This window comes from Acipenser ruthenus, chromosome 19, assembly GCF_902713425.1.
Source record: "Acipenser ruthenus chromosome 19, fAciRut3.2 maternal haplotype, whole genome shotgun sequence".
NCBI classification, from domain to species: Eukaryota; Metazoa; Chordata; class Actinopteri; order Acipenseriformes; family Acipenseridae; genus Acipenser; species Acipenser ruthenus.
The window spans coordinates 19,608,679-19,621,871 of record NC_081207.1 but is presented as its reverse complement, the minus strand read 5'-3'; the positions used below and the strand labels follow the sequence as shown (position 1 = coordinate 19,621,871).

At 39.3% G+C, this 13,193-nt stretch overlaps 1 protein-coding gene across 2 annotated transcripts in view; it reads right to left on the bottom strand.

The window, feature by feature from the left end:
• The window catches only part of LOC117424245 (transcription initiation factor TFIID subunit 4-like), a 90,217-nt gene extending 77,288 nt beyond the window's left edge, over positions 1 to 12,929 (bottom strand). Inside the window, exons 1-2 of one of the 2 annotated variants that reach the window (XM_034040424.3) lie at positions 11,474 to 12,929; positions 2,528 to 2,730 (exon numbers count right to left, since the gene is read on the bottom strand). In XM_034040424.3, the coding sequence (XP_033896315.2) occupies positions 2,528 to 2,730; positions 11,474 to 12,842 (1,572 nt within the window). In that variant the 5' untranslated portion in view covers positions 12,843 to 12,929. The remainder of the gene's footprint in view (positions 1 to 2,527; positions 2,731 to 11,473) is intronic. The other variant, XM_034040423.3, reaches the window with a different exon arrangement.
• Positions 12,930 to 13,193: the final 264 nt, after the last annotated feature.

Sequence of the window (13,193 nt, the reverse complement as noted above, 5' to 3'; positions counted from 1 at the left end):
AATACAGTGGCTTACATATTACAGAAACCATATGTCTAAAGCTATGGCCAAAAGTTTTACATCATGGGGCTCCCGAGTGGCGCATCCAGTAAAAGCACTCGCTAGAGTGGATGTCGCGAGTTCGAATCCAGGCTATTCCACAGCCGACCGTGGATGGGAGCTCCCAGGGGGCGGCGCTCAATTGGCCGAGCGTCGCCCGGGGGGGTAGGGTTAGGTCGGCCAGGGTGTCCTCAGCTCACCGCACACCAGCGACCCCTGTAGTCTGGCCGGGCGCCTGCGGGCTTGCCTGTAAGCTACCCAGAGCTGCGTTGTCCTCCGACGCTGTAGCTCTGAGGCAGCTGCACGGTGAGTCTGCAGAGTGTAAAGAAGCGGGCGGCTGACGGCACACACTTCGGAGGACAGCGTGTGTTCATCTTCGCCCCTCCCGAGTCAGCGCAGGGGTGGTAGCGGTGAGCTGAGCCTACAAATAATTGGGCATTTAAAATTGGGGAGAAAACAATAATAATAAAAAAAAAATAATAATAGGCAACGACTAAATTAAAAAAAAAAAAAAAAGTTTTACATCACCCTATAGAATTAACAAATTTTGCTTCATAAAGTCGAATGAAATCTGTTGAATAATGTTCTTTAACATATTGAATTACATACCGCTTTGTAGTTTCCCATATACTTCACAAAAAGCTTACAAATTGAAAAATGTGAAATTTCAAAATGTAACATGAAATACTGTACTACTATTATGGCTTTCGTTAGTAGTTTATTTCATGACATGATGCAATTATGTCTCAATCCTAAAATTCTAGGTGATGCAAAACTTTTGGCCATGGCTGTATATTTTCTTAATTTTTAATATGTTTATTAAAATCTGTGCCGACTATCTGGCACACGCGTTGTTCTGCAGTAAGGGGGCAGCAGCCTCGTAAGAGCTGCCTGTCAATCATGGCAATGACACGGAGAGGTTGGGAGGAAGGTGTGTTGGCTTTCCCTCTTTCCGAGTGGTTGAGACGCAGGCCTTGGGGGGGTTGCTCAGCCCATAAGAACCGCGCTTGGTTGTGCATTCGGGTGTCCATGACTGGGGGAAACCCAGTGACGCTAGCTGAGGAAGCGAGCGTAAACAAACACCAGGCAGGAATGCCAGTGGTAGGAACGAGAGAATAAAATCAGGCAAGCATGGCTGAGGAAGACAGCCAGCCTTAAATAACCTATTAATTAAAATATATGGTTACGTACCCGAGGGGACGTGTAGTGATAGGGGAACATTGGCCACCCCAGTGTATAGTGAACAGCGAAGCGCAGTGGGGGCACTGCGTAAGCACTTTTCTTTTGTAGTTTTATTACTGCGTTTTATTTTCCCTTTTCATTTCACCTTTTCATTATTATTTTTGAGCACCTGTGAGTGCGCCTGCATTTACCTGTGTTGGTAACATGTGGTCCTGATTACCGTTGCCGGTATACAGGCCACAGACAACAGCGCCCTCTGCGGGCTAAAATAAATAAAAAAAGGAAAATAAAACTGGGCACCTGCACAGTGTTTTCAAGTACAATCTTCTGTCTCCCGTGTCAGTGAATACCCCCACCCTTCCACAATGTTATACTAAATCAGAAGTGTGGCAACCAGTAAATGTTGGTAGCTAAACTACGAGGCCACCAAAACATTTGGTTTGAGAATCACGGCATGAAATCATTGAAAATAATAAAATAGCCTTCATTATTTTTGTAACAGATTCTACTGTGTAGATTTTAACTACACCTTCTCTGGAAGTAGTCCTTAACCCTTTGCGGTCCTATGTCGGACCTGGTCCAATATTGCAATTATTCCTATCGAGTCCAATGTCGGACCCTGTCCGACATCATAAAAAAAAACACAAAAAACGGGTTTCTAGTCGTTTTTTCTCCAGAAAAAGCAGAGAAAACCATTCAATGGCCGAGTGGGAGCGACAGGAGCCGAGACAAGCCGGAAAAAAAAAAAAGGGCGTATCTCATGAATAGTCATACTTGCCCCTGGCATCAGACAGGGGCGGCCATAAGGAAACAAGCTAGCTGTTACTGAATCAGCACACAGAGAATATCACGGACATTTGCAGAGCTTTTTTGAGATGTTATAGTAATAAAATAATGACTTGGATCGCATTATTGAGGAGTTTGGTGATAAAACAAGTGATCAGGAGATGATTGATCGGTATGTACGACTATTATTATTATTATTATTTATTTCTCTTTCTGTGAAAGCGATAGCGAACGAAAGGGTGGGGCGGGGCTGGAGATGCCTAGTGAGTGCTTTGTTGATATGCAGGGCCTTTTAAACCCGTTTGACTGTGGAAAAAAAATACTTTTAAACAGCGCGTCTAAAATTAACTGCGCGTGTGAAAATAAATTGGACCCGACGCGCCTGACACACACTTAATAAATGGACAGCAAAGGGTTAAATCTTGTTGTTCATGCCTTTGGTGTCTCCACATCACTCTGTGATTAACAGCAGAGACCAAGTGACTTCAACTATTCTGTATGTCACAGTGAATGTTCTTACCTGTGTTGTTGCCAGTCGGAAGGTGGGCCCGCTGGTGGGTGCAGATGGCCTGGGAGAGATGCTGTTTTGAGCCTGAGCTTGCGCTTGGGCTTGGGCTTGGGCCTGTGCTTGAGCCTGTGCTTGGGCATGAGCCTGGGCCTGGGCCAGCGCTTGCTGAGGAACCATGACCAGTTGTCCAGTCTCTGTCCGGACCAGAACCATTCCTGGAAGAGAAAGGATGCATTTTAGATTCAGCTAGAATAGATTTAAAATATTAAAGACACACTATTAAATATTCAGTTATTTATACTGCATTTATAACAACAAAAAAATAACGTACTACTGGGGTTTTGATTGCAGGGGCACTTCCCAGGTTCCATGATTTTGCATGGTCCACCATGCAACCTTTTACTCGACAGCACATAAGTCTGTGGTCTCAAGCACTATAGATGGGTGACCGGAATGGTGTTTTATTTTTTTCCCATTCATTGGTTTCAAACTGGAATGTCAGCCCTTCCCTATATGTCATTATAACACTTGTTCAGTTTAAGTACAATAAAACATGATTTTTTTTAGACACTGCTGCAAGGAGCATGGTAAAACAGCAGAAAAATGGCATATAAACTGTGAGATTCGAAAGACTACCATTACTTATGCTATTATGTTGTTCTTGTCTTATTAAAGGGTATGACTTTGTTCCAGCCAGTTTCTTAATGGTTTAATTGACCCTGCTGAATGGAATTCAAAGGAATTAACTGGAAAAGTGAAGGTTAATGACCTCTGTCTTATAGTCACAATCAGAACTGCAGCCTTCAGTCAATTCAGTCTGCACAAAACAGTATGAAAAAGTCTCCTGAAAGTTGGAGCTGGGCAGCTTGCATCTTGACATTCAATTTGGTATCGTGCATGTCACAAACTTAATTGAAACAGAATATAGTGCAGAGGCTGCAATTACTACATTTTAGGTGCTAGTAGGCAATGCAGATATAAAATAAATATTTAGGTCTGGGTACTGGAAATGAGGTAACTAGTCAAACATAAAACACTGCAGTACTATGCTTTTTCTGTCTGGCATGTGTTTCTGTTTCACCTTGACAGGGAACTACTCTGTATTCTTTATATGAAGCCTTTAAAACTGTCCGGATCAAATTTAACAGGTGCCAGAACATGTATCACTTTCCACTAATGTCTCTGGAGCACCCACAGTTAAATGTATGGCTTAAATCTTCATATAAAAGTAAAGAGATTTTCAAAGACGAACAATAGCGTATGTTAAAGCAGGTTTCTCTAGAAAAAAGAATCATTACCTAAAATAGTTTCTGCCCAGCATGAAATCTAATTGTTTGTTTCATGCAAAAGCATTTAAAAAAAAGAAAAATCTAATTAGTGAAATGGTAGTCAGGGTGCCGCAGTCAAAAAGAAGGGGCCTTCTAGTATGTTGCACCATGACTCCATTGGATGATTCTCATATATACATTGAAATCAACTGCCTTATTTAGAAGAAACCTTTGTTAAACAAACATTCGGCAAAAATATTGGATTTTATCCCAACATAAATTGATTCTAAGGTAATTTCATAATTACATCTACTACAAACAATTCCAGCTCTACAAATCAAATGCAATAGCAATTCTTAATTGAAATAATTTACCTTGTTTCCATTCCCATTTCAATAGTCTGCTTCGATACAATTGTAAGCATTTGCATTTTGTACCAAGTTGCAGAAAAGAAAAAAATAAAGTAATGAAGCTTAAAGACTGGCATAAGGTAATGCAAGGTTTGTTGACATAAGGGTTAAGCCTATAGTTGGATTGACAGGATTTATTTTATTTCAACCTGACTTTTCAGGTTAAAATTACAATGATCTAGACAGCATTCAGAACTGGGCAGACAGACGGCAAATGACATTGAATAAAGAAAAGTGTAAGGTACTGCACGCAGGCAATAAAAATGTGCATTATAAATTCCATATGGGAGATACTGAAATTGAAGAAGGAATCTATGAAAAAGACCTAGGAGTTTATGTTGACACAGAAATGTCTTCATCTAGACAATGTGGGGAAGCTATAAAAAAAAAAGGCCAACAAGATGCTCGGATATATAGTGAAAAGTGTTGAATTTAAATCAAGGGAAGTAATGTTAAAACTTTACAATCCATTAGTAAGACCTCATATAGAATATTGTCTTCAGTTCTGGTCACCTTGCTACAAAAAAAGGATATTGCTGCTCTAGAAAGAGTGCAAAGAAGAGCGACTAGAATTATTCTGGGTTTAAAAGGCATGTCATATGCAGACAGGCTAAAATAACTGAATCTATTCAGTCTTGAACAAAGACGACTACGCGGCGATCTGATTCAAGCATTCAAAATTCTAAAAGGTATTGACAATGTCGACCCAAGGGACTTTTTCGACCTGAAAAAGAAACAAGGACCAGGGGTCACAAATGGAGATTAGATAAAGGAGCATTCAGAACAGAAAATAGGAGGCACCTAATTTATTTATTTATTTATTTATTTTAAAAAAAAAAACAGAATTGTCTGGAACCAACTCCCCAGTAATGCTGTTGAAGCTGACACCCTGGGATCCTTCAAGAAGCTGCTTGATGAGATTCTGGGAATAATAAGCTACTAACAAATAAACGAGCAAGATGGGCCGAATGGCCTCCTGTCGTTTGTAAACTTTATGTTCTTACAAGCAACCAAACATAAGCAAAGGCCTGACATGGGAAATTATAAAGAACTCATGTTTCAAAATCATTTAAAATGATTTATGAAATGTTATGGAAATAGTCTTTAGGAATGTACTTCACATCAGTTAAAAACCAAACGACACCTGCTGTAGAGTCATATTCGCTTGCAACATCTAGATTCAGTCTTGGCCCCTCCCTACCACTACTAGCCAATTTATATTAGTTCTGCATAATATTTCTACATTTGTCCAGGTCCACAGTAAATAATCCTGCCTACAAAATGTATCCTACAAAATCAATCAAAAAATCCAAAATGATACTGGAAAGGCAATGAAAATTAAATACAACACAGTCTATTAACTTTAGCAAAGAATAAAAGGCAGTACAACAGTATAAATAACCCAATTAATGACTGGCAGACAGAAAACGCCACAGCCAAACGCAGGTAATGGTTCAGGGTGGATTTTTATTTTTTTATATATAGTTTAGGACTACAAAGCAGATCAGTGTCGTCAGGCAACTCTGGCCTCTGCAATTAGTTAGACTGAAAATTAGATACAAGCAGGGTTGGCGATTTTTTCCTTGAGAAACTATATAAAATAGGTAGTAAATGAAAAAAAATAATTAAATAAATGATTCTTTTTTAATCAAGTGATTTAAAAAATTGGATTTATGATTAAATCAGATTTTTTTTTTTTATTTAAATTGATTTCTCTTTTTTTTTTGTAGTAGTACCGTAGTCATACCTCTACAGTACCTCCAAACTGTAAAGTTAAGGATGCTGGAAATGGTTTGTGAATAGTTACATTACTCAATCTTAAATGAACATAAATAAAGCAAATTTATTATTGTGGCATCCTCTAAATGTGAACTACAATATGTGAACTAGAAGAATTTAGCGATGGAGTACGCCACAGAAATCCCCCTCACTCATCCCAGTCATTCTTTTCTTTTACTTTTCTTTCTTTGATTTCCTCTTTCTGTGTCAGTCCAAACACACACATTTGCTACTTAGGACTACTTTGCGTTTCATAGTGTGTTCAATTGTTAAAGTTCCTGATTGCACCACTAAATAAACCTGGTTTCAGTGGGTATTAACACAGTAATCAATTGTCTATTTGGGACCCCATTGCACTTCAGCAAAATGTTAATAACGGGGCAAGCCAGGTCTTCAGAATACCATTTCAGTGCAGTGTCTTCACTCCATTTATGTGCCACAGAATCGGGGGGCAAGCGCCGTTCACACTTGCTGTGATCAGAATACAGCCCTAAGAGTTCTTGTTTATAGACAGTAAGAGATGAAGATGTTTGTGTTAATAAAAGGTTTTTAAAACATACTTTTCATGTATTTTCCTTGAGAAACTATATAAAATAGGTAGTAAATGAAAGTTATTTAAAATCAATGATTTTTTTTTTTAATCAATTGATTTAAAACAGCTAACCCTGGATACAAGACTCCTGTTTTGTTTTGTTTGTCTGCACAAGTTATGATGGGTAAATCTTTGGGTTGGAGTTTCTGCTGAAGAAAGTAAGCAAATTGTGGCTCTGAAAATGTGAAGTTCTTTAAATGTGCAAGTTGTACTTTGCCCTGACCTTTTTAAAAAAAAAAAAAAAAAAAATGGGCTACCTTCATTTCTGTACAAGAAATTAATGTAAACCGTACTCTGTCTAATGCAAATTAATCTGTGGTATTAAAGAGATCAGGGAAATTGGTAGAAAAGTACATGCTACACCTACAGGGCATAGTCAGCAGAAAATATCTGTGCAGACTGTGTGTGTGCTTGTTTACAAAATATACAGTTGGACTAAGAGAAACAGCAAAAAAATAAAACTTATGATATTGCACAACACGGTTGTCATAGCATCAGGAACCATATGACCAATATTTAATTTGTCAAACGCTCTTGTAATAAATATAGATCTAAAAGTTGGGAAGCTAGCAATGAGCTACTGAAAATACTTTCCATCACTTTCATGTACTGCCTCTCTTTTGTGACTTAAGCCCTGACCGCTCTTGCCCTGTCACGCTTCTTTCTCTGATATGTGTCTCCAGGTTAGGCCATTGTTTCTTTACTTCCTTGACTACAATTGAAATAAAAAGTATATGCTTGTAATAAGCTGTACTGCACAAAATCCACGTTTTCAAGTTTTATAATACATATCATTTATGCCCAAGTCCACAGCAATGTCTTTCCATATGTGTTCTTTTTTTACAAAGTCTTTGTAATCTTTGTTGGATTTATCATAAAGTAATTTTTGTTTGGCGGCACACACAATTAGAAGTGTCTTCCCAGTCATTTTTCATTGGTCAATGTCATTTAACGCATGTCAAATCAGATCAAATCGAACTTGTTTCGATTCCAAAATTGACGCATCACTGTCGTACGACAATTGGGGATCATTTCTTTCTGTTTAGACGCACATTAAATTTGGATGCATCCAGTGTGTGATGGCCTTTACACTTAAATTTTCATTATCTTTAGTGAATACAACTATATCCTCATTTTTCCTAACAGTACATTAGAGGTAGCCTACCCTTTCCTGCAACGGAACTTTCCACAGCAACACATTCTCCAGTTGATCATTTTATTTTGCATCTCCATACTTGAATATGTAGAATATCTCTTTCATACACGTATATGGATTTTTTATTAATTGATTTACCATGTTTCGCCCACATGGATTCACTCACATACATTACCAAGCCCTTCCTATTTCACGGCCGTGAAAAATGTGACACTGACCGTGAAATTCATTCTTCACCATGGAAACTGTCTATTTTGTGTACTTTTACCTGCACTTAAATCCAATTAAGTTAAGTGTACCGGTGCAGGTTCCTGATGTGATTATAAGCTTTTTTCAATTTCAAAAAGAAAACTGAACAGGATTTATTGATTGTTCAGAGACGCATATTCTCAGTAGCTTTTAGAAGCAACAACACAGGTTACGTTCTTGACGGTAAGTTAATATATACAAGACAAGTTTTTAATTTCGTGGAATATTCCATTTCATTAAAATATTATCAATTTGTTATCGTGGGGTCCCAATCAATAGATAATTCGATTAGTATTGTTACCGTTACAAGCCTAACAGTAACGTTGCAGGACGTACAGAAGAGCTTACCTCCATCGCTGTGTAAAACTCCTGCTGGATACTGTTTTACGTGATCTGCTGCATACACATTTTTAGCCTTTTTAGAGACATCCATTTTCTTGTTTAGTGTGCAATATTTTAATTTCCCGCCTAGACTGCCTATAGTCACATGACAAACACTGCACAGCACTATGTTCGTGGTGAATAGTACACGCAGGCACACAGCGGAGCTGTACAGTTTCGTTAATTTTTTTTTTTATTTCTTAAGAATATTGTAAAAATCGCGGTATTGGGCTAATTTCACTATTTCCGCGCAGCCCGTGAAATCGCGATTTACACAGGGCCTTACTCATGGCACCTTACTGTCAGCCAGTGCCATTGACTCTTACCTTAAGTTTCATGACGCACAAGAAGTTTAATGTCCACTTAACTGCTCAAATTACAATTCCCATCAATTTTTTCACTGCCATTTGTTAGTATACGTCAGTATTTCCAGAATACATATTTGGTTTGTCGTGTTCAGAAGCAATTGGAATTAGGGTTGGGATGATTCACGATAACTCGGTAATATCGTATCAAACAGAATTCACAATAAAAAAATAATTCTAAAAATATTTATTAACATTAACATTATCGGAAATGTACGATATAGTATTCATTCTGATGATTTTTAATGACAGCTGAATTTGTTTACTCTTTTTCATTTACAGGTAATTCCAAGTTTTCCATCTGATCTAGTAATATTTAATTGGTACGTCTTGTAGTGTATTAGCGCAGCCGGCACTTCCGCCCTAACGATGACTCTGTCGTTGTGAGGCTTTTGCGAGGCGAAAAGGCGGCAAGATAAAGCAGCCAAAAACAGCTTAACAAAAAAGAAAAACGCTACAAGTGTCTATTTCGGTATTCTTGGAGAAAACGGAGGTACCCTATGTGCAAAACATGCTACACTAAGGTTATCATACCAACAGAAAACAATTGGACTATTTTAGAAAATAGCAGGTAGGCTATGTGTTTTTCTTGCAGCCATGCATACACTGTAAACTCTATGTACATTTTAAATTGATTTATTATTTCTTGTGTGCAGTATACGTCCTCAGTTTAGCGAGGGACTACTGTATTTTATATTGTATAACCAGTGGAATCTAAATGAGCAAACACCATGAGAATTATAATTATCACAATTTATCATTTCAGAGAGTTTCAATATTGTCCCAACCCTAATTGGAATTTTGATTCTGAAATTACTCTCTATATAATGTGACAGTATCCTTGAAACACTAAAGTATAAACATGTTTATTACTATTTGCTTCTGCCTCAGTCCTCCAACATTGGTAAAAATATAAAACTGACATAATTGCATCTGTAATGTTCTTTAAGATGCTACCAGGACATCATTTGTATATCACAAACAAATGCAGCATCTTTTGACATTTTCAAAGACTCCAGCTGCTGGTTTGGTTTTGCTGAATGCCAGTTTTATTGTGATGGGAGGCGAATTCAAAAGAAGATCACTTGTCAAGTTTTGGACCAATAACGATCTAGAGCAGCCAGTATACTTGATGAAAAACGCATTAAAATGTGGCAAACTGTCCTTCTCTCCATCCGCAATTTGTGTTTGTTGAGGTCCTCACAAAACGGCAAATAAAGCCATTTCAATGCAGGCTGAACTGCCAGCAGTCAGGGTTTAACAAAAATCAGGAAGGGGTCTACCCATAATGAAATGTAATTTCTCATATGGTCTGCACTTCAAAGTAGGCAGGGGCGTCTACTGCATTGGAGATGGAAAGGATTACTTGGAAACATAGCTCAAGAGTTTCTCATTTACTACTGTAGCCACTGCTCTCTGAAATTTATTGCTGCAGTATCACAGCAGCAAAACGTTAATAACCCTATGCCTCAAAATGCATCCATCACAGTATGTTTAAAAATGATCAGAGTATACAGGCAGGGTGAACCAAGATGCTTTTGAGAGTGTCTTCTCGCTCAGTGGATTTTGTGAACCCCTCCTTTATTTATTTGGTATTCTATGTGTATCATTGTTGTTCAATGAGTATGATTAGCAGCAACACTTGTAATAAAGTTTAAACATGTGTTTAACAAGCTATATCTTTTACTGCATCTGTATTACTGCAGTTTGAAACCATGTAAATCCTCCTATACTTTAAACCCTAGGTCATTTGAAACCATTTCAACAAGAGTTACAGATTTGATGTGGTGGTATTGATTCAGCAAATGAACTAGTAAACAACAGTAATTTTATCTTTTCATATTTGGCAAGATTATTTTTGGTTAGATCAAAATGTTCACCCTGGAAAACCCATAACTACTTTAAACAAGAACCCACACTAGAAAACTATATTCAATACCTCTGTCTGTGGGAACTGTTTTGCACCTTCAAAAAACTGCACATATCCTTACATCTACCCCTTAGGAGTATACATATTTATAGAAAGGGTTATAGAAAACCAACTTATTTGTGTTTTAGGGACTCACAAAGTGAGTAAAATATGCCCAATACAGTACACTGACCTTTTATTATAAAAAAAAAAGTTATCAACCTGAACTGTAAGTACACAAATCCTTTTCCTTTGTTCAGAACGCCCACACTTTTTCTAATTCACTTTCCCTACTCTAGGGGAAAGGTTTGTATTACTATATTGTTGATGGGGCCAAGAATGGTTTAAAAAGTTCCAAGAGCGCCCGTGCCCTATAAAACCTTCCAAGGATTACAAGCACTACCACTGCACAGCTGTTTAAGCCATTCCTGGTTATTAAGTTAGATATCCCTGGCTCAATACAATGTTGCTACCCAATACCACAGTATTACCTGTATTGAATCTAAATGCTGCAGAATCAGAATGTCTTATTGCCATCCCTAATTTGTAACTGACTCCTGAGTAAATAAACAAACACACACACAGAGAGAGGTCTAGGACTTTCTTCCCTTCAATTCCTAGATCAGTCTCTACAATATTGACTGTTGCAGTTCTAGTGATCCAGCACATTCCAAAATACGACTGAGGAAAGTGCGGGGGGAGACACTGTACAGGTTTTGATAGGATTTTTAAGTGACATTCCATATTAATAAATATATTATGGTTAGCTACCAATGCTTACAGTTCAAAGAGTTGAGCAATTTAAAAAAAAAAAAAAAAAAAGTTTATTTCATAGCATTACTAACTCACCCTGCGGAATAGTAAAACCAGGAGGCAGCTGAATAGTGGTCTGTTGAGGTGGTCTTACAATCAGCTGTGGAGCTACAAGCCGCTGCTGAGGTGCGCCTACTCCGGGTCGAGGCTGCTGGGGATGAGCGGGAGTGGGCATAACCTGTGAAGGTGACGGGGTACCAGGTCTGACCACCCCGACAGGGGCTCCAAGTGGCGGTCCTACAATGTTCACAGTAGCAGGCTTAGCCACGGTATTGAGAGGAACAGGACTGCTTACTGCGGGCACGGAGTTCGCTATTGAACTGTGTGGCTGACTCGTGGGAGGGTTCATTACAGGTGCAGAAGTGGTAGGGTTCATTAATGAATTCACTACACACGGTTGAGTTGACATAATGATCTTAGACTGTGCTAGGGAGTCTGTTTTAGGAATACTGCTGGCATCCGCACTCTTATGGTTTACTAGTTGCGTTCCCGCAGCTGCAGGGGTACCTGCCCTTGCACCAGACTGGATCAAAGTAGAAGTTGTAGTACCATTCCCGTTCTGTGCAATGTTCGTAATGTGGCTTGGAGGAGGTCTCTGTAGCGCTATAGTAGGAGTGCCTGCCCGGTCGGCTTGACCAGCGGGGAACACAGTTTGTGTTGCACTAAAAGCGGTAGTATTTACACTAGATGCCACAGTCAAATTAGAATTGACGGTGCTACTAGTACTAGCAACGGAGTTTACTACGTTATTAAGGAGCTGTACTGTACCACTGGCTCCGGCAGAGAAATGTACACTGGCAGCAGAGTTCACGACAACTCCTCCGTTCCCATTTAAACTCTGTATCCCTGGAGGAGCAGTCCTTATGGTTGAAGCAATGTGGTTTTTCAAAGGATCTGCTGTTGCTGCTGCTCCTGCCGGCCCCAAAACAGAGCTCCTGTTGGCAGGGTTTATGCTCACCAGCGGAGGTGGCAAAGTTAAACCAGGTGCAGCCAGTGCTGCAATGTTAGATGCTCCGTGTGACTGTAAACCGCTACTATTCGCGTTTACCCCGGTCCCAGGAGTGATGGAAGCCCCTTCAAAAGGCGGAATGGAACTAAGAGAAGACGGTATCACAGTTTTCCCGGAGCTAAGTGCTTTGGAGCTGGGCTCCTGGTTTAGCACAGCTTTATGTTGTCCTTCTTGTTGTTGTTGCTGTAGTATAGTGCCCACTTGGACAGGTAGCATTCTTCCTAAGTGGTGATTAGCGGCGCCAGCGGCTGCAGTACTCCTAATTTCGGTGTGGGGAGCTGCTGGGTTGCTTTGGCCAGTTAGTTCTGACTCTAACGAGCCCACCAGATCGCTAACAGCTTTTTCGTCCACCTCGGAGAACAGCATATCTTCCAGAGGGTCGGAACCGCCCGCCATCTTTGCATTCAGAATCGCTGCTAAAATTTGTCGTAGCTACTGCGCAGGCGTAGAACAGGGAATTATGGGGATGATTCTGACGTCAGAGCGCCAAAATTCATCTTGCTGTGTGTGTCTTGATTCAGACTGAGAAGCGCTCTGTTGAGCTTTGGGCGGTTGTTGTTTTGTTAAGAAGGCGGTAGGGATCAGAAATACAACACTGTACTTGTTGTGTTGTTTTTAAGGGTCTGTTGTTTCTTCAGTTTGTAGACCTTAACAAAACAACATTGTTTGTTTATATAACACTGACCTATATTTTGCTGCTATGTTTTTATTTAATTCATTTTGAAGCGTTGTTGGCTCACTGGTATT